The 26483-nt window shown below is 38.8% G+C and overlaps 1 protein-coding gene across 2 annotated transcripts in view; it reads right to left on the bottom strand.

The window, feature by feature from the left end:
• Nucleotides 1-9290: 9290 nt before the first annotated feature.
• FAM221A (family with sequence similarity 221 member A) overlaps nt 9291-26483 on the bottom strand; it is a 23396-nt gene continuing 6203 nt past the window's right edge. For both annotated transcript variants that reach the window (XM_038766403.1, XM_038766399.1), the window contains exons 2-7: nt 25222-25395; nt 21550-21740; nt 16390-16596; nt 14833-14937; nt 14137-14225; nt 9291-9548 (exon numbers count right to left, since the gene is read on the bottom strand). In XM_038766403.1, the coding sequence (XP_038622331.1) occupies nt 9480-9548; nt 14137-14225; nt 14833-14937; nt 16390-16596; nt 21550-21740; nt 25222-25319 (759 nt within the window). In that variant the 5' untranslated portion in view covers nt 25320-25395 and the 3' untranslated portion in view covers nt 9291-9479. The remainder of the gene's footprint in view (nt 9549-14136; nt 14226-14832; nt 14938-16389; nt 16597-21549; nt 21741-25221; nt 25396-26483) is intronic.

The following is a 26483-nucleotide window of genomic DNA, read 5'->3' as shown; positions in this document are numbered from 1 at the left end:
GAGGTTACAAGGCGATCAGGTTGTCCCACGGGGGGCTCACAGTCTTCATCCCCATTTTACAGATGAGGGAACTGAGGCCCAGTGAAGTGACTTACCCAAAGTCACACAGCTGACAGTTGGCATAGCAGGGATTTGAACCCATGACCTCTGACTCCAAAGCCCGGGCTCTTTCCACTGAGCCACGCTGCTTCTCTGCCCATCTGCCCCTCCCCTCCCCACAGCACCTGCAATTAATTAATTAATTAATGTTGGTACTTGTTAAGCACTTACTATGTGCCAAGCACTGGGGCAGATACAAAGTGATCAGGCTGTCCCACGTGGGGCTCACAGTCTTCACCCCCATTTTCCAGATGAGGTCACTGAGGCCCAGAGAAGTGAAGTGACTTACCCAAAGTCTCACAGCTGACAAGTGGCAGCGTCGGAATTTGAACCCATGACCTCTGACTCCAAAGCCCGGGCTCTTTCCACCAAGCCACGCTGCTTCTCTGCCCATCTTCCCTTCCCCTCCCCACAACACCTGTAATTAATTAATTAATGTTGGTATTTGTTAAGCACTTACTATGTGCCAAGCACTGTTCTAAGCGCTGGGGCAGATACAAGGCAATAAGATTGTCCCACGGGGGGCTCACAGTCTTCACCCCCATTTTACAGATGAGGGAACTGAGGCCCAGAGAAATGAAGTGACTTACCTGAAGTCACACAGCTGACAATTGGTGGAGCAGGGATTTGAACCCATGACCTCTGACTCCAAAGCCCAGGCTCTTTCCACTGAGCCACGCTGCTTCTCTGCCCATCTGCCCCTCCCCTCCCCACAGCACCTGCAATTAATTAATTAATTAATGTTGGTATTTGTTAAGCACTTACTATATGCCAAGCACTGGGGCAGATACAAGGCGATCAGGTTGTCCCACGGGGGGGCTCACAGTCTTTATCCCCATTTTACAGATGAGGGAACTGAGTCCCAGAGAAGTGACTTGCCCAAAGTCACACAGCTGACAATTGGCAGAGCAAGGATTTGAACCCATGACCTCTGACTCCAAAGCCCGGGCTCTTTCCACCGAGCCACGCTGCTTCTCTGCCCATCTTCCCATCCCCTCCCCACTGCACCTGTAATTAATTAATTAATTAATGTTGGTATTTGTACTTCTCAAGCGCTTAGTACAGTACTCTGCACACAGTAAGCGCTCAATAAATAGGATTGATTGATTGATGAAGTGCTTACTATGTGCCAAGCACTGTTCTAAGCGCTGGGGCCGACACAAGGTGATCAGCTTGTCCCCACACAGTCTTCACCCCCATTTTACAGATGAGGTCACTGAGGCCCAGAGACGTGAAGTGACTTACCCAAAGTCTCACAACTGACAAGTGGCGGTGCTGGGATTTGAACCCATGACCTCTGACTCCAAAGCCCGGGCTCTTTCCACTGAGCCACGCTGCTTCTCTGCCCATCTGCCCTTCCCCTCCCCACAGCACCTGTAATTAATTAATTAATGTTGGTATTTGTTAAGCACTTACTAAGTGCAAAGCACTGTTCTAAGCGCTGGGGAGGTTACAAGGCGATCAGGTTGTCCCACGGGGGGGCTCACAGTCTTCATCCCCATTTTACAGATGAGGGAACTGAGGCCCAGAGAAGTGAAGTGACTTGCCCAAAGTCACACAGCTGACAGTTGGCGGAGCAGGGATTTGAACCCATGACCTCTGACTCCAAAGCCCGGGCTCTTTCCACCGAGCCACACTGCTTCTCTGCCCATCTTCCCTTCCCCTCCCCACAACACCTGTAATTAATTAATTAATGTTGGTATTTGTTAAGCACTTACTATGTGCCAAGCACTGTTCTAAGCGCTGGGGCAGATACAAGGCGATAAGATTGTCCCACGGGGGGCTCACAGTCTTCACCCCCATTTTACAGATGAGGGAACTGAGGCCCAGAGAAATGAAGTGACTTACCTGAAGTCACACAGCTGACAATTGGTGGAGCAGGGATTCGAACCCATGACCTCTGACTCCAAAGCCCGGGCTCTTTCCACTGAGCCACGCTGCTTCTCTGCCCATCTTCCCTTCCCCTCCCCACAGCACCTGTAATTAATTAATTAATTAATGTTGGTATTTGTTAAGCACTTACTATGTGCAAAGAGCACTGTTCTAAGCGCTGGGGAGGTTACAAGGCGATCAGGTTGTCCTACGGGGGGGCTCACAGTCTTCATCCCCATTTTACAGATGAGGGAACTGAGGCCCAGAGAAGTGAAGTGACTTGCCCAAAGTCACACAGCTGACATTTGGCAGAGCAAGGATTTGAACCCATGACCTCTGACTCCAAAGCCCGGGCTCTTTCCACTAAGCCACGCTGCTTCTCTGCCCATCTGCCCTTTCCCTCCCCACTGCACCTGTAATTAATTAATTAATGTTGGTATTTGTACTTCCCAAGCGCTTAGTACAGTACTCTGCACACAGTAAGCGCTCAATAAATAGGATTGATTGATTGATGAAGTGCTTACTATGTGCCAAGCACTGTTCTAAGCGCTGGGGCCGACACAAGGTGATCAGCTTGTCCCCACACAGTCTTCACCCCCATTTTCCAGATGAGGTCACTGAGGCCCAGAGAAGTGAAGTGACTTACCCAAAGTCTCACAGCTGACAAGTGGCGGTGCTGGGATTTGAACCCATGACCTCTGACTCCAAAGCCCGGGCTCTTTCCTCTGAGCCACGCTGCTTCTCTGTATACAGCTAGAATTCATTCAATCGTATTTATTGAGCGCTTACTGTGTGCAGAGCACTGTACTAAGCGCTTGGGAAGTCCAAGTGGGCAACATATAGAGACGGTTCCTACCCAAAAGTGGGCTCACAGACAACAAAACAAAACGTGTATATGTTTGTACATATTTATTACTCTATTCCGGCTCCACCACTTGTCAGCTGGGTGACTTTGGGCAAGTCACTTAACTTCTCTGGGCCTCAGTTCCCTCATCTGTAAAATGGGGATTAAGACTGTGAGCCCCCCGTGGGACAACCTGAACTCCTTGTAACCTCCCCAGCGCTTAGAACAGTGCTTTGCACATAGTAAGAGCTTAATAAATGTCATTATTATTATTATTATTATTGATTTATTTTACTTGTACATTTGTATTCTATTTATTTTATTTACAACAAAACACATACATGTTTGTACATATTTATTACTCTATTTCACATGTTCATATTTATTCTATTTATTTTTTGTTAATATGTTTAAAACAAAACGCATACATGTTTGTACATATTTATTACTCTATTTCACTTGTTCATATTTATTCTATTTATTTTTTGTTAATGTTTAAAACAAAACGCATACATGTTTGTACATATTTATTACTCTATTTCACTTGTTCATATTTATTCTATTTATTTTTTGTTAATATGTTTAAAACAAAACGCATGTTTGTACATATTTATTACTCTATTTTACTTGTTCGGATTTATTCTATTTATTTTTTGTTAATATGTTTAAAACAAAACGCATATATGTTTGTACATATTTATTACTCTATTTTACTTGTACATATTTATTCTATTTATTTTTTGTTAATGTGTTTAAAACAAAACGTACATATGTTTGTACATATTTATTTTACTTGTTCGTATTTATTCTATTTTTTGTTACTGTGTTTAAAACAAAACGTACATATGTTTGTACATATTTATTACTCTATTTTACTTGTACATATTTATTCTATTTATTTTTCATTAATATGTTTAAAACAAAACGTATATGTTTGTGCATATTTATTACTCTATTTATTTTACTTGTACATATTTATTCTATTTATTTTTCGTTAATATGCTTAAAACAAAACGTATATATGTTTGTACATATTTATTACTCTACTTATTTTACTTGTACGTATTTATTCTATTTATTTTATTGTGTTAATATGTTTAAAACAAAACGTATATGTTTGTACATATTTATTACTCTTTATTTTACTTGTACATATTTATTCTATTTATTTTATTTTGTTATGTTTAAAACAAAACGTATATATGTTTGTACATATTTATTACTCTTTATTTTACTTGTACATATTTATTCTATTTATTTTATTATGTTTAAAACAAAACGTATATATGTTTGTACATATTTATTACTCTTTATTTTACTTGTACATATTTATTCTATTTATTTTATTTTGTTAATATGTTTAAAATGAAACGTATACATGTTTGTACATATTTATTACTCTATTTTACTTGTATATATTTATTCTATTTATTTTATTTTGTAAATATGTTTAAAACAGAACGTATATATGTTTGTACATATTTATTACTCTATTTTACTTGTACATATTTATTCTATTTATTTTATTTTGTTAATATGTTTAAAGTAAAACATACATTCTTGTACATATTTGTTACTCTAACTTGTACATATTTATTCTATTTATTTTATTTTGTTAATCTGTTTAAAACAAAATGTATATATCTTTGTGCATATTTATTACTCCATTATACTTGTACATATTTATTCTATTTATGTTATTTTGTTAATCTGTTTAGAACAAAACGTATATATGTTTGTACATATTTATTACTCTATTTATTTTACTTCCACATATTTATTCTATTTTATTTGTAAATATGTTTAAAATAAAACGTATATATGTTTGTACATATTTATTACTCTTTATTTTACTTGTACATATTTATTCTATTTATTTTATTTTGTTAATATGTTTAAAATAAAATGTATACATGTTGGTACATATTTATTACTCTATTTTACTTGTACATATTTATTCTATTTATTTTATTTTGTAAATATGTTTAAAACAGAACGTATATATGTTTGTACATATTTATTACTCTATTTTACTTGTACATATTTATTCTATTTATTTTATATTGTTAATATGTTTAAAGTAAAACATATACATGTTTGTACATATTTATTACTCTATTTTACTTGTACAAAATTATTCTATTTATTTTATTTTGTTAATCTGTTTAAAACAAAATGTATACATGTTTGTGCATATTTATTACTCTATTATACTTGTACATATTTATTCTATTTATTTTATTTTGTTAATCTGTTTAAAACAACGTATATATGTTTGTACATATTTATTACTCATTTATTTTACTTCTACATATTTATTCTATTTATTTTATTTGTAAATATGTTTAAAACAAAACGTATATATGTTTGTACATATTTATTACTCTACTTGTACATATTTGTTCCGTTTATTTTATTTTGTTAATATGTTTAAAACAAAACGTATATATTCATTCAATCGTATTTACTGAGCGCTTACAGTGTGCAGAGCACTGTATTAAGCGCTTGGGAAGTCCAAGTTAGCAACATATAGAGACGGCCCCTACCCAACAGCGGGCTCACAGTCTAGAAGGGGAGAGACAGACAACAAAACAAAACGTATATATGTTTGTACATATTTATTACTCATTTATTTTACTTGTACATATTCTATTTATTTTATTTTATTAATACGTTTAAAACAAAACGTATATATGTTTGTACATATTTATTACTCTATTTTATTTGTACATATTTATTTTATTTTGTTAATATGTTTAAAACAAAACATATACGTGTTTGTACATATTTATTCTATTCATTTTATTTTGTTAATATGTTTAAAACAAAACGTACATATTCATTCAGTCGTATTTATTCATTCATTCATTCATTCAGTCGTATTTATTGAGCGCTTACTGTGTGCAGAGCACTGTACTAAGCGCTTGGGAAGTACAAGCTGGCAGCGTATAGAGACCCAACAGCGGGCTCACAGTCTAGAAGGGGGAGACAGACGACAAAACAAAACATATAAACCAACTAAAATAAATAGAATAAATATGTACAAGTAAAATAAATAGAGTAATAAATATGTACAAACATATATACATATACACAGGTGCTGTGGGGAGGGGAGGGGGGAATAAATATGTACGAGTAAAATAAATAGAGTAATAAATATGTACAAACATATATACATATACACAGGTGCTGTGGGGAGGGGGAGTAGGGGGAGAGGAAGGAGGGGGCTCAGTCTGGGAAGGCCTCCTGGAGGAGATGAGCTCAATCAATCAATCAATCGTATTTATTGAGCGCTTACTGGGTGCAGAGCACTGTACTAAGCGCTTGGGAAGTACAAGCTGGCAACATATAGCCACATGATGATGATGATGATCATCATCAATCGTATTTATTGAGCGCTTACTATGTGCAGAGCACTGTACTAAGCGCTTGGGAAGTACAAATTGGCAACATATAGAGACAGTCCCTACCCAACAGTGGGCTCACAGTCTAAAAGGGAGAGACAGAGAACAAAACCAAACATACCAACGAAATAAAATAAATAGGATAGATATGTACAAGTAAAATAAATAAATAGAGTAATATGAGCTCTCAGTAGGGCTTTACAACAGACCCATTCCCTGCCCGAAATGAGTTTACAATCCAGAAAGGGGGGAGTAGACATTAATATAAAAAAATTCCATCATCATCATCAATCGTATTTATTGAGCGCTTACTATGTGCAGAGCCCTGTACTAAGCGCTTGGGAAGTACAAATTGGCAACATATAGAGACAGTCCCTACCCAGCAGTGGGCTCACAGTCTAAAAGGGGGAGACGGAGAACAAAACCAAACATACTAACAAAATAGAATAGATATGTAGAAATAAATTAAATAAATAAATAGAGTAAAAAAATATGTACAAACATATATACATATATACAGGTGTACATATATTCCAGATATGTACGTAAGTGTTGTGGGGCTGGGAGGGGGGATCATCATCATCATCATCATCATCAATCGTATTTATTGAGCGCTTACTATGTGCAGAGCCCTGTACTAAGCGCTTGGGAAGTATAAATTGGCAACATATAGAGACAGTCCCTACCCAGCAGTGGGCTCACAGTCTAAAAGGGGGAGACAGAGAACAAAACCAAACATGCTAACAAAATAAAATAGAATAGATATGTAGAAATAAATTAAATAGAGTAAAAAAAATGTACAAACATATATACATATATACAGGTGTACATATATTCCAGATATGTACATAAGTGTTGTGGGGCTGGGAGGGGGGATGAATCAAGGGAGCAAGTAAGAGCAACACAGAAGGGAGTTGAAGAAAAGGAAAAGTGGGCTCAGGGAAGGCCTATTTGAAGGAAATGTGCCATCCGTAAGGTTTTAAGTTGGGGGGAAGAGTAATTGTCTGGCAGATATGAGGATGGAGAGCGTTCCAGGCCTGATGATGATGATGATGGTACTTGTTAGCGCTTACTGTGTGCCAAGCACTGCTAAGCGCTGCTGTGGGCGAGAGATGGGCAGCAAGATTATTGAGATCGAGGTAGAGTGAGAAGGTTAGCATTAGAGGAGCGAAGTGTGTAGATTGGGTTGTAGTAGGGAGAATAGTGAGGTGAGGTAGGAGGGGGCAAGGTGATTGAGTGCCTTAAAGTCAAATGTGAGGAGTTTCTGTTTGGTGTGGAGAAGGATGGTTCCTAAGGAGTGGAGAAACGTGGCCTGATGTTTTTCATCGCCATCAATCGTATTTATTGAGCGCTTACTGTGTGCAGAGCACTGGACTAAGCGCTTGGGAAGTCCAAGTTGGCAACATAGACAGTCCCTACCCACCAGTGGGCTCACAGTCTAAAAGGGGGAGACAGAGAACAAAACCAAACATACTAACAAAATAAAATAGAATAGATACGTACAAGTAAAATAAATAGAGTAATAAATATGTACAAACATATATCCATATATACAGGTGCTGTGGGGAAGGGAAGGAGGTAAGATGGGGGGGTGGAGAGGGGGACGAGGGGGAGAGGAAGGAAGGGGCTCAGTCTGGGAAGGCCTCCTGGAGGAGGGGAGCTCTCAGTAGGGCCTTGAAGGGAGGAAGGGAGCGAGCTTGGCGGATGGGCAGAGGGATTGGGGGCATTCCAGGCCCGGGGGAGGACGTGGGCCGGGGGTCGATGGCGGGACAGGCCAGAACGAGGTACGGTGAGGAGATTAGCGGCGGAGGAGCGGAGGGTATGGGGTGGGCTGGAGAAGGAGAGAAGGGAGGTGAGGTAGGAGGGGGCGAGGGGATGGACAGCCTGGAAGCCCAGGGTGAGGAGTTTCTGCCTGATGCGCAGATTGATCGGTAGCCACTGGAGATTTTTGAGGAGGGGAGTGACATTCCCAGAGCATTTCTGGACAAAGATAATCCGGGCAGCAGCATGAAGTATGGATTGAAGTGGGGAGAGACACGAGGATTGCCTTGAATCTACCTCAGTGCTTAGTACAGTGCTTGGCACATAGTACATGCTTAACAAATACCACTATTATTATATCACATTCCACTTCTGGATCAATAATGTAACACACTTCTCCAGAGGTTCTCCGGTGTCAATTACTGAAACCATTCTGCTCCTTTCAGGGCCACAATCTACACATCATAGCTGTAATTCATTTATTTACATTGGTGTCTTGTCTCCCCCTCTACACTGTAAGCTAGCTGTGGGCAGGGAATGTATCTACCAACTCTGGGGTATTATACACTCCAAGCATTGGCGACAATGCTCTGAAGAAAGGAAGCACTCAATAACTACCAATGATCAACTGACTGCAAATCCCATACTGGAGGCGACTACTGGGGATGCAAAGGATGAGGGAGTAGGAAAACCACTAGGAATAAGGAAGAGAGAGGAAAAAGCAAGAGACAATGAGGCTTGCCTGAGCTTGCTCGCTAGAGACCGGTTGTTGTCGTTCAATATACTTAGTTCAATAGATTATAGTTATTTTTAATTTATCAGTCATGGAGAAAATTTGAAATATCAAAATGGAGTTCTAGCCATCGGACAACATATTTTCATAAAAAAGATAACATCTCTGCACTACATAAAAGTCCTCTACCACATCTTTATGACATGAATTCAGGAAAGAATTGCTTGGAGAAATGCCTTTCATCCTCGTAATTTTATTTTACAATCATCAGCTTAGGCTAGTTTAGTACAGTGCTCTGCACACAGTAAGCGCTCAATAAATACAATAGATGATGATCACACTCTTGTGCAATATGCTCAATTACTATTTTAATTCTACTATCTTGGGCTGAAAGATAAAATAGAGTGTAAAGTCTACTATATTTTCTAGAACTGCTTATTCAGTCAATCGTATTTATTGAGCGCTTACTGTGTGCAGAGCACTGCACTAAGCGCTTGTAATATCTGAACCACATTATAATAAAAAGTGATTGAGCAAAAAAGAAAGATTATGTACACAGTTAAAACACAGATTTTCATCAATTTCTGCTTTAATACAATTTTGAAGATATATTTTATTATAGTAAAATATTAAATTAGCGTGAGGAAAAACAGACATACACATATACGCGGAGTAAAGGTGGATACACAATTGCCATTCCCCACTTCTTTCTTCATTTTTTTTTTCTTTTTAAAGATTGTAGTAACTTTTTTTCACCCAGTTATCTTCATGGATGTTTGGTTGTTGGTGGCAGTGAAGCTTTTCCTTTCTGTTTATCAGCTTTTTCCATTTTTAGCTGTGATTAAATATATTTGCACATTTGTTATACGTTTATAAAGAAATTCTAAGATGTAATGACTTTGAAAACTGCAGCAAAGTAGCATCTGATTTTTAATTTGAATTTAATGTTACTACTACATGGTATCTTCACAAAGGTTTTAATGAGGAGACACCAGCTCAATCTATGAGATGGCTGTGTATTAGTCATGATTTAACCCAATTATTGAGGAATGACTGATCACTTTTAAAACCTGATGTTATTTCAAAAACTACATGAAACTATCTTCCCCATCTCCTCTCATCTTGACCCACCACATGCAAGTTTGCTCCCCCTTCATTCCCCGGAGACAGCACTTTCCAAGGTCACTAGTGACCTCCTCATAGCCAAATCCAGTGGGCGAGATGAGGATGAAGAAGCAGCGAAGCCATTCCCCTATGAAAAAAGGAGTGTCAATTGTTTTTTCTGTTATTTATTGTTCTACCTTACCTATGTGACCACTTTCCCTCAGCAGTGTGGACTAATGGAGAGAACAAAGACCTGGGAATCAGAGGACCTGGTTTCCAAGTCTGGTTTCACTACTTGTCTACTGGATGACCTTGGGCAAATCACTTAACTTCTCTGGGCCTCAGTTCCCTCATCTGTAAAATGGGGGTTCAATATCTGTTCACCCTCCTACTTAGGCTGTGAGCCCCATATTAGACAGGGACTTTTTCTGACCTGATTTTCTGGCATCTACCCAAGCAAGCATTTAGTACAGTACTTGGCACACAGTAAGTGCTTAAAAAATACCGCAATTAGTATTATGATGATGATTTTTAGACTGTAAACTCCTTGAAAGCCTAGGATCCTATTGACTTTTTCCCAGTGCTTAGTAAAAGAGCTTTTGCACACAACAGGCACATTATAAACTCAAGTACTACTACTACTTCTAAAAGAGCTTTTGCACACAACAGGCACATTATAAACTCAATTACTACTACTACTTCTAAAAGAGCTTTTGCACACAACAGGCACATTATAAACTCAATTACTACTACTACTTCTAAAAGAGCTTTTGCACACAACAGGCACATTATAAACTCAAGTACTACTACTACTTCTAAAAGAGCTTTTGCACACAACAGGCACATTATAAACTCAATACTACTACTACTTCTAAAAGAGCTTTTGCACACAACAGGCACATTATAAACTCAATACTACTACTACTTCTAAAAGAGCTTTTGCACACAACAGGCACATTATAAACTCAATTACTACTACTACTTCTATACTCCGTCCCAATCCTCCAAGGCCTCTAAGTCCCCTTCAACACTGTTAATTACTACCTATCAACTAATCAATCGCGTTTATTGAACACAAGTTTGCAGAGCACTGTACTAAGCACTTGGGAGAGTACAATATAACAGAGTTGGTAGACACATTCCCTGCCCTCAACACTACTAAGTCTTAAAAACACCTTTTCATCTTACTTTTATCAAGTACTCTCCTGGCTCACCTTCCTTTCTGAGCACTCGTTTGGTCTTATTTGCTGGCTCTTCTTCTACCTCTAATCACCTCACAGAGGATGTCAGAGTTCCTTTTTTTCCTCACTCTACAGTCTCTTGGGAGCTCATACACTTTTTTAAAAATGGTATTTGTTAAGAGCTTACTGTGTGCCAGGCGCTTTACTAAGCACTGGGGTAGATACAAGCTAATCGGGTTGGAAAGAGTCCATGTCCCACATGAGGCTCACAGTCTTTAATGCCCTTACCCTAATCCTAATTTTTTTTTTACATATCTGTGGTCACACAGCAGACAAGTGGCAGACTTTGAACACTTGAACAACTTAAGCTACCACCGCTCTGTATATGTCCAAGTCTACCGATCAGCCCAAACCTGTCTCCTTCTTTACACTCCCTTGCCTCCAGGACATTTGAAAATGGATGTCCAATTGCAACAAACTCTGAGTTTCTCATCTTTACTTTCCTCAGCATGCTGAGGAACGTTAGGCTTGCAGATTCAGGAAAAAAAAGCTGCCTGAAGGAGGATTTTTGAAGGACTTTTGAAAAAAGGGAGAGCTGAGGTCTGGGAAGGTCAGAAAGGACACGAGCAAGGGGTGTGAGACAGGAAAATCAAGACCAAGGTCCAGGGAGAAGGTGAGACTGGGGGAAACAAAAAGTGCATGGCGGGGTATTAATATGAAAAAAAGAGCATCTAGGTAAGAGAAAGAGAGCCGATGGAGTCTTTTGTCGCTGTCGAGTCGTCTCCGACCCGTAGCGAATCAAAGGACACATCTCTCCCAAAACCCCACAGCTCCATCTGCAATCCTTCTGGGAGTGTACCCATAGAGTTTTCTTGGTAAAAATAAGGAAGTGGTTTACCATTGCCTCCTTCCGCGCAGCAAACTTGAGTCTTTGCCCTCTACTCTCCCATGTGGCTGCTGCCCAGCGCAGGTGAATTTTGACTTGTAGCAGATTCCACTTCATTCCCTAGCCACTGCCCAAGCTAGGAATGGAAGGGGAATGCCTCTCCTTGACTCTCCCTCCTGTAGCCGAGACTGGTAGAGTACTGGAAACTCTCCAGGTGCGGGTCCTAGTCAATGGCCAGGAATTTCTGTTTGATGCAAAGAATGGATCCTCTTCTAATTTCTTTCCCCTACTTTCTCACTATTTTCAAGTTCTATATTAAAAGTTCCAGATTACTCCATCAGCCTCCTTGCTGACCTCTCAACCTCCTGCCCCACCCCACTCCAGTCCTCACTTCATTCTGCCGCCTGGATTATCTTTCTACAGAAACGTTCAGGGCATGTCACCCCCCTCCTCCTCAAAAATCTCCAGTGGTTGCCTATCCCCATCTGTATCAAATAAAAACTCCTCCCCGTTGGCTTTAAAGCACTCCAACACCTTGCCCCTTCCCTACCTGCCGGCCGGGTCGGGACTGTGAGCCCGTTGTTGGTTGGGACTGTCTCTATTTGTTGCCGAATTGTACTTTCCAAGCGCTTAGTACAGTGCTCTGCACATAGCGCTCAATAAATACGATTGAATGAATGAATGAATGAATGAACAGTGCTTGGCACATAGAAAGCGCTTAACAAGTACCACCATTATTATTATTATAACCTTGTATCTAATGCAGCACTTAGAACAGTGCTTGGCACATAGTAAGCGCTTAACAAACGCCAACATTATTATTATTATAACCTTGTATCTACCCCAGCGCTGAGAACAGTGCTTGGCACATAGTAAGCGCTTAACAAATACCAACATTATTATTATTATTATTATTATTATTAATTATTATTATTATTATTATTATTATTACCTCACCTTGCTTCTCTCCTTCTCAACCCAGCCCACACATTTGGCTCCTCTGGTGCTAACCTTCTCACTGTGCCTCAATCTCGCCTGTCTCGCTGCCAACCCATGGCCCACATCCTACCTCTGGGCTGGAACCCCCTCCCTCCTCAAATCTGCCAGACAATTACTCTCCCCGGCTTCAAAGCCTTACTGAAGGCACACCTCCTCCAAGACGACTTCCCAGACTAAGCCCCACTTTTCCTCATCTCCCACTCCCTTCCACATCGCACTGACTTGCTCCCTTTGCTCTTCCCCCCTTCCCCTCGCCCCTCGGCACTTATGTATATATCTGTAATTTCACTTATTTATATCGATGTCTGTTTACTTGCATTGATGTCTGCATCCCCCCCTCTAGACTGTGAGCTCGTTGTGGGCAAGATTTGTCTCTCTTTATTCCTGTATTGCACTTTCCCAAGAACTTAGTACAGTGCTCTGCAAACAGTAAGCACTCAATAAATACAACCCAATAAATAAATATGAACTGAATGAATGAATGAATGTTCTGTGTTTAAAGTTAACTAAAATCATCAGCATTATCATCAGCAATATTAAATGCTGACTTTATGTACAGCAGTAATTTACAAAGTGCACTTGCATTTTTTTTTAATGGGATTTATTAAGCTCTTACGACAGGTCACGTGCTGTTCTACATGCAGGGGCAGATAGAAGATAATCAGCTGGACACAGTCCCTGTCCCACACAGGCCTGATGGTCTAAATTGGAGGGAGGAAGAGGATTTAATCCCCATTTTACAGAAGGGGTAACCAAGGTAGAGAGAAGTTGAGTGATTTGGGAGAAACTGTTTTTCACACTGTCCTAATTTATATTGGGTCTGAAGGGCAAGAATTGTTCACAAACCCAGTAACTTTTGATTTAAGGAATAGGGCTATTAAGTGATACACATAAAATATAGTGATCATTTTTCTATTCCTTCCCCTTTTGCATCTCGTTAGGTTCCCACATTTAGTAGTCAGTAAGGCCAATTTTAAAGATTCAGCATCAAAAAGTATCCTGGGATTGAGAAAAGGCAAAACTGTTTTTTGCAAAAACACAAAAATTATTAGATTAAAATGAAAATTCACCCTGTTCTGCGATTACACAAAAATGACAGTCTGTCTTCGAACTATATGTCCCCCAACCCATTATTTCAATTCTGGCTATACTGTAATTTTCCCATAATGTGAAGTTCATCAAGAATATGACCCCTACATATTCTGAACTCCCTATACAATAGAACTTGATGTGTTCACATTTTAAAGACCTACCCGTTCCTGGTACCGCCTTTCAAAGAAAGCCATGTCATCCTCTCCAACTCTCTTTAAGCAGGAAATCTGACTGCTTGTGCCTGCAGAATCTTAAAAAAAAAGATTAACAAAATTATTCATTATATAAATGCCACAATTATTTTTATCATCATCATTTCCACGGTTTGTAACAGAAAGCCTCCCACTTCTACAGCAACTAATACCTACCCAGCTGAAAAGGAACAAACCAGCACCCAAATTCTCTTTCAACAAGCCACTGAAACAATCGACCAATTTATAATGGTTGAAGTTAAATAAATATTATATGAAATACCCTTTTGAAGGACCTAGAAGCTATGGCAAAAATTTACCAACTCGGAAAAACTTTCCCTGACAGAAAAAGATCAATATTTTTATTGCCCTTCTGGGTCAACACGTATGTTTGCTTCTGAGAAATCTGAATATTGATGATATTCAGATCTAATTCTTATTTATATTAAATACACCGCTTCTAATTTTCTCAATTACTGGTCAAGTTAAGAACATGGAAAGAAGTAAACTGAATGGGGCTGGTTTTCTAAAAAATATTTGGAAATAATACTGGTAGCAGAAAGATCTTTAAAGAAGGTTACAAAAGCATATTTAATTGAACTTAAGCATTACATTAATTTATATTTCTAACACAAACAGGTATTTTCTGTCACACGAACTGATTACCATCTGTTGATCTAGACTGAGAACAGGATGGTCTTTGAAATGCTTTAATAAATGGGTGATCCATGGCAGTTTCAGGAGATTCCAGACATTCAAGTGAAGGTGCACCTGATGGAAAATTGTAAAGAAAGAAAAATGAAATTAGCCCTTAAGAAAAAAAGATTTTTAAGAGTACCAATAAGGAAAAATAGGCTATTCTGTTGAAATGTGTTTCTCTTCAAAGCCTTTTAATTCGAATTCAAAGTAATTATCAAAATTGTTTTCATTACTAATGTGGACTCTATAGTACTAATTAATCCAGGAATCAGCATTGCAGAATTGGAATTTTCTTTGGGGTATACAGCTATTATCACCCTCTCACAGAGATCATTCCTGATAAAAATACATTGCAAAATGGATTGAACTATTTTAAATACATTTTTGGTATTTCAGTATAATTCAATTTCTGAAGAAACTTGAAGACTTTGTTTTATATTCCTGAAAACTACTCATGGCATCAAAAGGACCTTCAAAAATAGAATTAAAAGTACAGTTTCTATTTTCTACTATTCAAAACTAGAAGGTACCAGCTAGAAGAACTTTTGTTAGTTTTGGGCAGTACCTGACAGCACATCTAGAATAGAGTGTTACATCTGCATATATAATAATGTCCAATTCAATGGACAATTAAAATACATTTACGATTAAATATTCGTAGCCTAGGTCCCTCTCCCTCCATTTCAGTCCTGTGAAGAAAAAAGGATTATCATAGAGCCCCTCTTTCCTTGAAAATATCTTCCCTGTCTTTCCTTTTTCTTCCCCATTTCCCTGTCACTTCCATCTTGCGGTGACCATTATCCAATTCCAGTCAACCAAGTTGGGCTTATTTTGGATTTGCAAGCGCACCATTTTTGTACATAAGCAGGCACATAATCCTGATACCTAAATAAATTGACCAGCTTAGGAAATAACTGGACAGTGGGTAAACTAACTACAATTTAGAGAAGCAGCATGACGTTGTGGCGACAACCCCAGCATGGAAGTCAGAAGGTCAGAGGCTCTAATCCCGGCTCTGCCACTTGTCTTCTGTGTGACCTTGGGCAAGTCACTTCGTTTCTCTGTGCCTCAGTTACCTCATCTGTAAAATGGGGATTGAGACTGGGGGCCCTCTGTGGGACAGGAACTGTGTCCAACCCAATTTGCTTGTGTCCACCCCCGTGGTTAGTACAGTGCCTGGCACATAGTAAGCGTTTAACTAATACCATTATGGTTATTATTATTATCTAAGTTGACTTGGCAAATGTATCTGATATACAAAGTGGAATATGACAATAAGTGGTTACAGGCATTCCTACTGAGTGCTTGCTTGACACAGTAAGCGCTCAATAAATACGATTGATGATGGAGCAAGTGGTGGGTGCTGTGGGTTAAAACATATTGGCTTTGGAAGAGGTTGAACTGGTGAAAATATTCTAAGTTGACTTGGGTAAATGGCTTCAAGCCCAGTCTGTATGTTTCAGTCCTAATTAAGGAAAAGAAATGAACGTGTAATAAACCTGAGGCTCAGAAACCCTCACTTACCTATTCCACTGTCGTCTAATCTCATGTAGCCTTCTGCTAGAGAACTAAAACCAGTTAATCCTCCCATTGCGGCGTAGGGAACATCCTGCCCCACTGGTTTTCCTTGGGCCAGTCTCTCCTCTTTAGTTTCCACTACTGTATCATGAGCATATGTGGGCTGGCCACAACCACAAGTGAACGAACTATGAAATCCGGAACATCTGGAACCTGAAATAAGTTATGAACAGCTTGGTTACGTTTCTTCATTAACAATATTCATTCATTCAATCAGATTTATTCAGCGCTTACTGGGTGCAGAGCACTGTCCTAAGCGCTTGGGAAGTACAAGTTGGCGGCATATAAAGACGGTCCCTAACCAAAAATGGGTTCGCAGTCTAGAAGGGGGAGACAGACAACAAAACATCAGATATCGTTCTTCAAATTGCTACATCTGTACTCCCCTGGGTTCTAATCCCAGCTCTGACACTTGTCTGCTTTGTGGTCTTGGGCAAGTCACCTAACTTCTCCCTGCCTCAGTTACCTCATCTGTAAAATGGGGATTAAGACTGGGAGCCCCACGTGGGACAGGGACTGTGTCCAACCTGTTAACCTTGTTATCTACCCCAGCGCTTATGTGCTTGACACATAGTAAGTGCTTAACAAATACCATCATCATCATCATCATCCTATGGTCCCAGCTGCTCTTATCTCCCACCCCTGGAATTCTGGATCTTGCCACTGATGTCACTTTTAAGAGAAACAGGAAGCTTCTTCTGGAAGCTGCAGCAGTAGGCTGTGGGAGAGGGATCATCATCATCATCAATCGTATTTATTGAGCGCTTACTATGTGCAGAGCACTGTACTAAGCGCTTGGGAAGTACAAATTGGCAACCTATAGAGACAGTCCCTACCCAACAGTGGGCTCACAGTCTAAAAGGGGGAGACAGAGAACAAAACCAAACATACTAACAAAATTAAATAAATAGAATAGATATGTACAAGTAAAACAAATAAATAAATAGAGTAATAAATATGTACAAACATATATACATATATACAGGTGCTGTGGGGAAGGGAAGGAGGTAAGATGGGGGGATGGAGAGGGGAACGAGGGGGAGAGGAAGGAAGGGGGAAGGAACAGCTTGGTTACATTTCTTCATTAACAATATTCATTCATTCAATCAGATTTTTAAGGATATTTTTAAGGATATTTTAAGGTACGTGGGGTCAGGGTCGGGGGAAGAGAAATGAGGACCAGAAGAAGAAAAATGTAGAAGAAATGACCCGAGAGCAATTCCGGACTTGAAGCAATGTTTGTGGGCTTTACTTTCGCTTAGCAAGAATGGTGGCTGGTAGAATCAATCAATGGTACTTATTGAGTGCTTACCACGTGCAGAGCACTGAAATACATAGTTGGGAGAGTACAATACAATAGAATTGATAGGCACGAACCCTATGTCCAAGGAACTTACAATCTATTGGACAGAAAGGTGAAATAGGAAGTCACAGAAAGATTCCCCAGTGATTTCCCCAACTCCATAACCAAATCAAGGGGATAGTGCTATGGGTTAGATGCCAACGTGTATAATGAAAACTTCCCCACCCACTTCTCTGTTTGGTAAGCTTCTCCACTAGCCTTCACACTACTTGAGCACAGGGATCCCGTCTACCAATTCTATCATACTCTCGCAAGCATTTACTACAGCACTTTATAAAGAGTAAGTGCTATTGATTGGAAAATTATAGGCAGCCAGAGTTACAAAAGACTAATTTTCACCGTTTGAATGCCTCCATCTCAGGCCATATTTTCTCTATAAAAGTATATGCAGCTCTCTCCTGTCACAAAGTCATTTAAATCATATATTATAAACTACATATTTATTCATATTAATCTCTGCCTCCCCCTCTAGACTGTAAGATCATTATGGGCAGGGAATGTGTCTGCTAATTCTGTTGTAGTGTACTCTCCCAAGCACTTGGTACAATGTTCTGCACGTTAGTAAGTGCTCAATAAAGCCAATTGATTGATAGCAATATGTTTGATTAGACTCTAGGCTTCAACTCAAATTATTCCACTTCAATATCAGAGATTATAGAAAACCTTTGTGCTTTTTATCCTACTAAAATTTGGTCTCGCCTGAATTACTTCCCCAACATAACCGGGATTTTATTAAATATGGTGTTTAATATTCATCAGATGCCCTATCGATAAATATCTGCAACTAAAACAGATTTCACTATCCACAAAAGTAAACTAAATGGCATTTCTTGTAACATACAGACACGGAGAGGGGTGGGCACTGTTGGTATTTGAAAATACCACACACTGAGAAAGTCATAACATCATATTCAACAGGCACACACTATATTGCAATACCACACTCTACAGAAGCCAACTTGTAGAAGAAGGCAGTTGGTTCAAACCAGAAGTATTTGGCTTATGTGTAAACCTTTGGCACCTAGTTTCTCTTCTGTTTGTGGCCCAATTGTTAACACAGTAACAAAGAATTCTGTCTTTAAGTGAAAATGGACGGTCTCAGCTTTACCACAGTCAAAACGGAGAATGGGGGGTTGAGGGGAGCGTCTAATGATAATTCAAATTGCTGTTTATAAGCCCGAGTTAGGGAAATGCAGAAAGGATGATACACCCATGTCTTCTCTAGCATAAACGCTTTCCAGGTAATTTTGTTTCTGCTAGTTTGCGGTTCATATTATTTGCTGAGCCTATTTTGCTATGATTGAAATGAAACAGACATTGACAGATTCAAATTTCATGATATCAGCTTTGTCGTTGATGCTGCTGACTTACAGGTGTGAATACTACTTAGAACAAGATTAGAATTTGTATACTTGACTTCCCTGTATATATGTATATATGTTTGTACATATTGATTACTCTATTTACTTATTTATTTATCTTACTTGTACATATCTATTCTATTTATTTTATTTTGTTAGTATGTTTGGTTTTGTTCTCTGTCTCCCCCTTCTAGACTGTGAGCCCGCTGTTGGGTAGGGACTGTCTCTATGTGTTGCCGACTTGTACTTCCCAAGCGCTTAGTACAGTGCTCTGCACACACTAAGTGCTCAATAAATACGATTGATTGATTGATTGATTCTTGTGCCAAAGTCACTGGTTCCTTTCCCATCACAGCACTCCTTTGCTAACTGTGTCCAACCTGATTAATAATGATGGCATTTGTTAAGCGCTTACTAGGTGCCGAGCACTGTTCTAAGCACTGAGGATGATACAAGATGATCAGGTTGTCCCACGTGGTCTTCATCTCCATTTTACAGTTGAGGTAACTGAGGCCCAGAGAAGTCAAGTGACTTGCCCAAAGTCACACAGCTGATTAGTGGTGGAGCCAGGATTAGAACCCATGACCTCTGACTCCCAAGCCCAGGCTCTTTCCACTGAGCCATGCTGCTTCTTTCATTCATTCATTCATTCAATCGTATTTATTGAGCGCTTACTGTGTGCAGAGCACTGTACTAAGCGCTTGGGAAGTACAAGTTGGCGACATATAGAGATGGTCCCTACCCAACAGTGGACTCACAGTCTAGGAGGGGGAGACAGAGAACAAAACAAAACATATTAACAAAATAAAATAAATAGAATTAACATGTACAAATAAAATACATAAATATTTTAAAATAAATAAATAAATCTTCTTCTTGATTACCCTGTATATACCCCAGTGCTTAGAACAGTGCCTGGAACACAGTAAGCAATTAACAAATATCACCAGGAGCCCTTCCCAGACTGAGCCTCTTCCTTCCTCTCCCCCTCATCCCCCTCTCCATCCCCCCCATCTTACCTCCTTCCCTTCCCCACAGCACCTGTATTATATATGTATATATGTTTGTACATATTTGTTACTCTATTTACTTATTTATTTATTTTACTTGTACATATCTATTCTATTTATTTTATTTTGTTAGTATGCTTGGTTTTGTTCTCTGTCTCCCCCTTTTAGACTGTAAGCCCACTATTGGGTAGGGACTGTCTCTATATGTTGCCAACTTGTACTTCCCAAGCGCTTAGTACAGTGTTCTGCACACAGTAAGCGCTCAATAAATACGATTGATGATGATGATAATTAGAGCCTGTTGTTGGGTAGGGATTGTCGCTATTTGTTGCTGAACTGTACTTTCCAAGCGCTTAGTACAGTGCTCTGCACACAGTAAGCACTCAATAAATATGACTGAATGACTGAATTACACACTTAAGCATCCTTAGCACTTCAGTACATATCGACCTTACATATCCTGCTATTTAAGCACTTATTTATGTACCTATCCATTTCTCCTTTCTGTTTTTTCTATAAATAATTTTGTGTGTCTCTGCTAAATTGTAAGCTCCTTAAAAGGCACGGAGCATGTCTTCTCTCAGTACTGCTTCTTTGCCTTCTTCGCCTTCTTCTTCCTCCCTGGAAACTGCTGTTTTAAATTCATAGAAAGACACCATATAATAAGGTGACAAAATTGTCAGGCTTTGGTTCAATTCAACCCCATTTCTATGTCTTATATTTTTTAAAAATAGGGTGAAACCTGAAAAAAAAATCCAAATGAGTTAGTTTTGTTAATTGTTTTAAAATTTCTTAAAGCCATTTTGACAGTGAAATTGTTAAATGAAATTGCAAATCAATTTTATCATGCTTGATTTAAGGTAATTTAGTACTTTGATAGACTGCCAATATCTTCTACATAGCAAGAAGGAAAATGATGCTAACATAAGAGATGAGCAAAAATTGATCGTAAATGCCATTTACCTTGGAAAATTAGAGTCAGGAGAAGGGAAGCTCTAACCCCTAAAATGACATGACCTTCCAGATATCTAATTCCAAAAGGCATGTCAACTCTACTAACACTGGTGGAGACCAATAAAATTAATTACCAAATCGGGGAATTTATGTCAATCTAGGCAGAATTGGGATTAATTCATAAAATCAATTAGTTAATCTTAATTTTTCACTGCCAAAATGTACTTGGCAAGATTTACATTATATATTTTTGAGCTTGGGAAGATGAAAAACTAGGTTTAAAAAGTATTTGGGGAATAGACATTAAATTGTATAAAACCCTAAAACTTTAAATTCTGTCTAACCTCAAGTTTTATAACCCGGTTAGAGTAAAAAATTCAAATATTTTAAAATAGTCATATGGAAAAATCTAACTTACACACATTGCAAGAAAACCCTGGCGCTGGACTATGTTGTTCGGCGAAGTGTTTACATCTACAGCGAATTGGTTGAGTTCCATTTAGAGGAACGTAATTATAGGAATTGCACAGACAACGATTCACCCTACAAGGTACACATATAGGACGATCTTTGGGGATAACTTGAAAGTCTGTTTTATGTTGTTTGTACCTAAAAGAAAACAGAAGCCAATGTAAGAAGTCAGCAACACAAATACGGCACAAGTGAACACAAATTTCCATTTAAAACTTCCTTCAAAATGCTTCCCCCATCAAGAGGATCGTGAAAGTAACTCGGAGTCATCCCCCAAAATTGTTTTGGGTTTTGGGGAATGAAAATAAGATATATGACAATAGGCTTGTACTTTCCAGTGGATTTTCCAAGAGAAAATGGTAAATCTTTAGGATTTTACTTTTCTGCCATTTAAGAATGAGTCACAATATACAAGAACAAGGAATTTTGGTTCAACTCTTACATATTTTAAAACAAGAATGTCAACCTCGAAATTACTGGTGGTCCAAATTTCATTTTATGACAATACCAGAAGGCTGACTTGTGCTAAGAGCGGTGGAGCACAACATCCCCAACATCTTCCCCATCTTTGGCACCAACAAGGAGGCCAGAAATTTCTTAATAAGACTAATGACCCTTTCTCCTCTTGCTTCCAACTACCAAAAAATTAGGGTTATTTCTCCTTGTGAAAAGTGGAAAGTGGGGACAGGAGTCAGAGAGAAAGCAAAAAGGGAAAAAAGAATGGAGGATGGGGAAGGGGCAGGGTTGCTCCAATTCCTTTGGGAGTCCACGGAAAATAGAGTAAAAATCTTCAGCGTGTTCTTTTCAGCCCATAGGCTAGATTGTTGACACCTCCGTTTTAAACCTTTAGTTTTTATATTAAATGTGGACCACAGACTTATAAACAGTCACTAATATTTATGATACATTAAAAGATCCTCTCAGAAGCCACCTTCCAGAAAGCTAAACTAAGGTAGGTAAACTTTTTTGAAAAACTTTTTAATAAATGTACTTATATGCAAGCCCCAAATCCTGAAATAAGAGATTTAATGATTAAGATAGCAACAATTCAGGGTACTTTAAAAACATTAGTGCAGAGGTTCACCATTTATCCTTTAAAAATGAGACAAAGAAAATAAAAATTCAGCCTTGCAGATCAGCAACAAAATTTACTACATCCTCCCACTGTAAAAACTTAAATCAAACTTCTTTATAACTGGCTGGAAAAAAATTACTATTTATTCTAGACAATAACAGTGCTAAATTTAGTGTTCTACTTTACAACATTTGTTAACAGTGAACTGTGTCACACAATGGTGCCCAATGATAAAAACAAATCTTTACGTATGATTTTTGTAGAAGCTCTGAGCCCTATTAAAAGGAAAAACTGAAATTTATTAACAGGTACACTCTTAATGCTAGGGGGCTGAAAAAATTGTTATTTGGGGCTTTTTTTAAAAAAAAGGTTAAGCAATGATGTGACTGGTTAGGGTCATATCAATTCATATCAGGAAATAACTCCCTCATCTCCCAATGATAGTGAACTCAAGGAGACTAACATAGTTTTCCTCAGCTTTTGGATTATTTTTAAAAAGTTCCCCATGGATTTTCCTCAGGATGGCCGTCGAAAAGCCGCAGGAAAGGGCTTTAAATTCACACCCCAAGACTCCAGAAGGTGCAAACGCCTCCCTCCTCCACAAATACTCCCAAATTTGCTGCCACAGGAGGAACAGTGCTCTGGGCTTAGAACAGTGCTCAGCACATAGTGGGCACTTAATTATAATGATGGTATTTGTTAAGCGCTTACTATGTGCAAAGCACTGTTCTAAGCGCAGCAAAATGCCCTAATTTTTTTATTATCATTAATAACAAGGTACAGGTCACTGTTCTTCAAATGATAATCAGTCAATTAATCACTAGTATTTACTGAGCACCTAGTGGGTGCAGAGCATCATCATCATCATCATCAATCGTATTTATTGAGCGCTTACTATGTGCAGAGAACTGTACTAAGCACTTGGGAAGTACAAATTGGCGACATATAGAGACAGTCCCTACCCAACAGTGGGCTCACAGTCTAAAAGGGGGAGACAGAGAACAAAACGAAACATACTAACAAAATAAAATAAATAGAATAGATATGTACAAATAAATTAAATAAATAAATAGAGCACTATACTAAATGCTTGGGAAAGTACCAGAAATCCGATCCCTATTCCCCAGGAGTTTACAAATCTTACTAAATGCTTGGGAAAGTACCAGAAATCCGATCCCTATTCTCCAGGAGTTTACAAATCTTAAGGAGAGACTAACAGAACAAGTTATTTACTAATAATCGGAGCAGGAGACGAAAACAATGCCACAGTTGCTGGCAGGAGTATCGGAAAATAAATGTAAATTGATGCAAGTAGGGACTGTACATAAACACGGTGGAAACGTGTATAAATGTATGTGCGATGGGCAGTTATTTTTTGGACTGCACCCAGGAGAGGAAGGAACTCAAATGGGGAAGCCTTCTGGGGGGGTGGGCTTGCAACAGGACTTTCTGGCAGAAAATGTGAGCAAGAAGTCATACATGGGAAAGTAGAGAACTAGGCAAAGTGAGATTAGTTTGGGAGGAAGACAAATACCAACTGGGGTATAGTGGGAGAACTGTCTTGATAATCACTTTATCCTTAATTTTTTTCTAACAAAATTTATTCTGTTGGAAAATGACTGCATTCTAAGCAATGTTTAAAAATTAACCACAGAGAAGAGAATATTTGACTCTCAAGAATCATAGCATTATCTCAACTACACTGCAACATCAGTCTTAAGTTACAGCATAAAATACTTTCAAAACTCGGCATTATCTCAACTACACTGCAACATCAGTCTTAAGTTACAGCATAAAATACTTTCAAAACTCGGCATAACTTCTTTAAACCCATTATCTTTGACAGCCAGTACCTACAAAAATATTAAATGCTTGTTTTTTGAAGTATAAGAAATGTGCATATCACAGTGTTATGACAACATATCACCATCATCATCAATCATATTTATTGAGCGCTTACTATGTGCAGAGCACAGTACTAAGTGCTTGGGAAGTACAAATTGGCAACATATAGAGACAGTCCCTACCCAACAATATAACACTATACACATTATATCGTCACATCACCTCTATTCTTCTAACAAAGTTATGGGCTCCTCAATTTAAGACAGTGTTTCCAATACTTCTAAATTAACACTGTTTAGGTAGGGGTTTTTTCGCCCCAGCACTGCTTAAACCATGTACTGATCACACATGTTTGGTGCAGTAAAAGGACCCGGATATTTTAGAATTCTGGAATTTTAAAAGCTGGATTTATTAGGATACACTGTAAATCTGAAAAGGAAACGATGGAATACCATCAAGACAACAGGCAATTGAGCTCCTACAATCAGAAGCTGGTTATCACCCCAATCTTTGATATTTATCAACCTAAGCCTTTTAAAACAAAGGGAATTTGTGTAGTATCAAGACTAATTGCTGTAATCCTTAAAACTGATATTAAAACACCTTCAATTTTCCTGCCCATGGATTTTCATATTATCCGTTCAATATACACTACAATTTCTGAAATATTTTATGTTTTCTTACCAATAAATGGCCTACCTATGTGAGCAAAAGCAGAGCGTCTCTGGGCCCACAAGTTTACAATCCATGCCAGTTGGAGATCTCCAGCTCACATATAACCTGTTCTTTAATCGCATGGGTAAAGTTTTTTTCTTGTAGTCTTCATATTCTTCTGGGGTTAAAAGTTTCCCTTCATCGTCCTCACCAACAATTCTACAACAAAGAGTTGCAAAATAGTTTCAGGACAAAATTATAAGAATAAATCATGTTGGCAACTACATATATAAATGTGAGGGATTTCTCTGGCTTGCTGTAGCAGTCACCACCCTGACCTCTAATTTGCTAACTCCCACCCAGGAAAAGTGTCTGCATACATGCACGCACGCTTGCACGTGTGACCACGTGTGCATGCGCGCACACACACACTGTTGACAAGCAGCATGGCCTAATGGAAAGAGCTTGGGCCTGGGAGCCAAAGGATCTGAGTTCTAATCCCAACTCTGCCACTTGTCTGCTGTGTGACCTTGGGTAAGTCACTTCACTTCTCTGTGCCTCAGTTACCTCATCTGTAAAATGGGGATAGGACTTGTGAGCCCCATGTGGAACATAGAACGTATCCAACCTGATTAGCTTTGTAACTACCCCAGTGCTTAGTATGGTACCTGGCACATACTAAGCAATTAAATACCATTTTTAAAAAATGTCAGCTGAATCCCTGAATGAATCAAAATCGTCAGCTCAAGAGGTCCTGGGTCTGTCAGAAAGTAGGGAGGACAGAGAGAAAATGCGTTAACTATACCAATCTCGACCCCTAAACCTACAGGAAAAAAAACTGAATTGTGAGGGCCCATGGTACAGGGACCAAGTCTAATTCCTACCTGTGTTTTCTTTCCCAGTGCTTAGTATAGTGCTCTGCACATACTTAACTATTTCATAAATACTATTACTGCTACTACTTTCAGTGTATATAACACCATGAAACTTCCAGGGAAATGGGGGGAGTTAGAGAGAGAGAGAAGAGGCTGTGGGAGTTGCCTGGAAGAAGGAGGTCTCCAGAGAAACACAAGTAACCGAGATAGTAGGTGGGGAGAGAAGAGAAAAATATAAAGAATGAGAAAGGGAGAAATAGAGAAAAGAAAGGAGATTGTGGAGAAGGAAAGGGAAAAAAATATGGAGGAGAGAGAGTGGAAGAGGAGGAAAAAAGAGTGTGAGAATGAAGAAAGAGAAGGATGGAGATGAAAAATGGAAGATAAACAGAAAAAGGGAAAATAAGAGAAAGAAGGGAAGGGGAATAAAAGAGA

The sequence above is a fragment of the Tachyglossus aculeatus genome, chromosome 2 (genome assembly GCF_015852505.1).
Source record: "Tachyglossus aculeatus isolate mTacAcu1 chromosome 2, mTacAcu1.pri, whole genome shotgun sequence".
NCBI lineage: Eukaryota > Metazoa > Chordata > Mammalia > Monotremata > Tachyglossidae > Tachyglossus > Tachyglossus aculeatus.
This window is presented reverse-complemented; position numbering and strand designations above follow the sequence as displayed.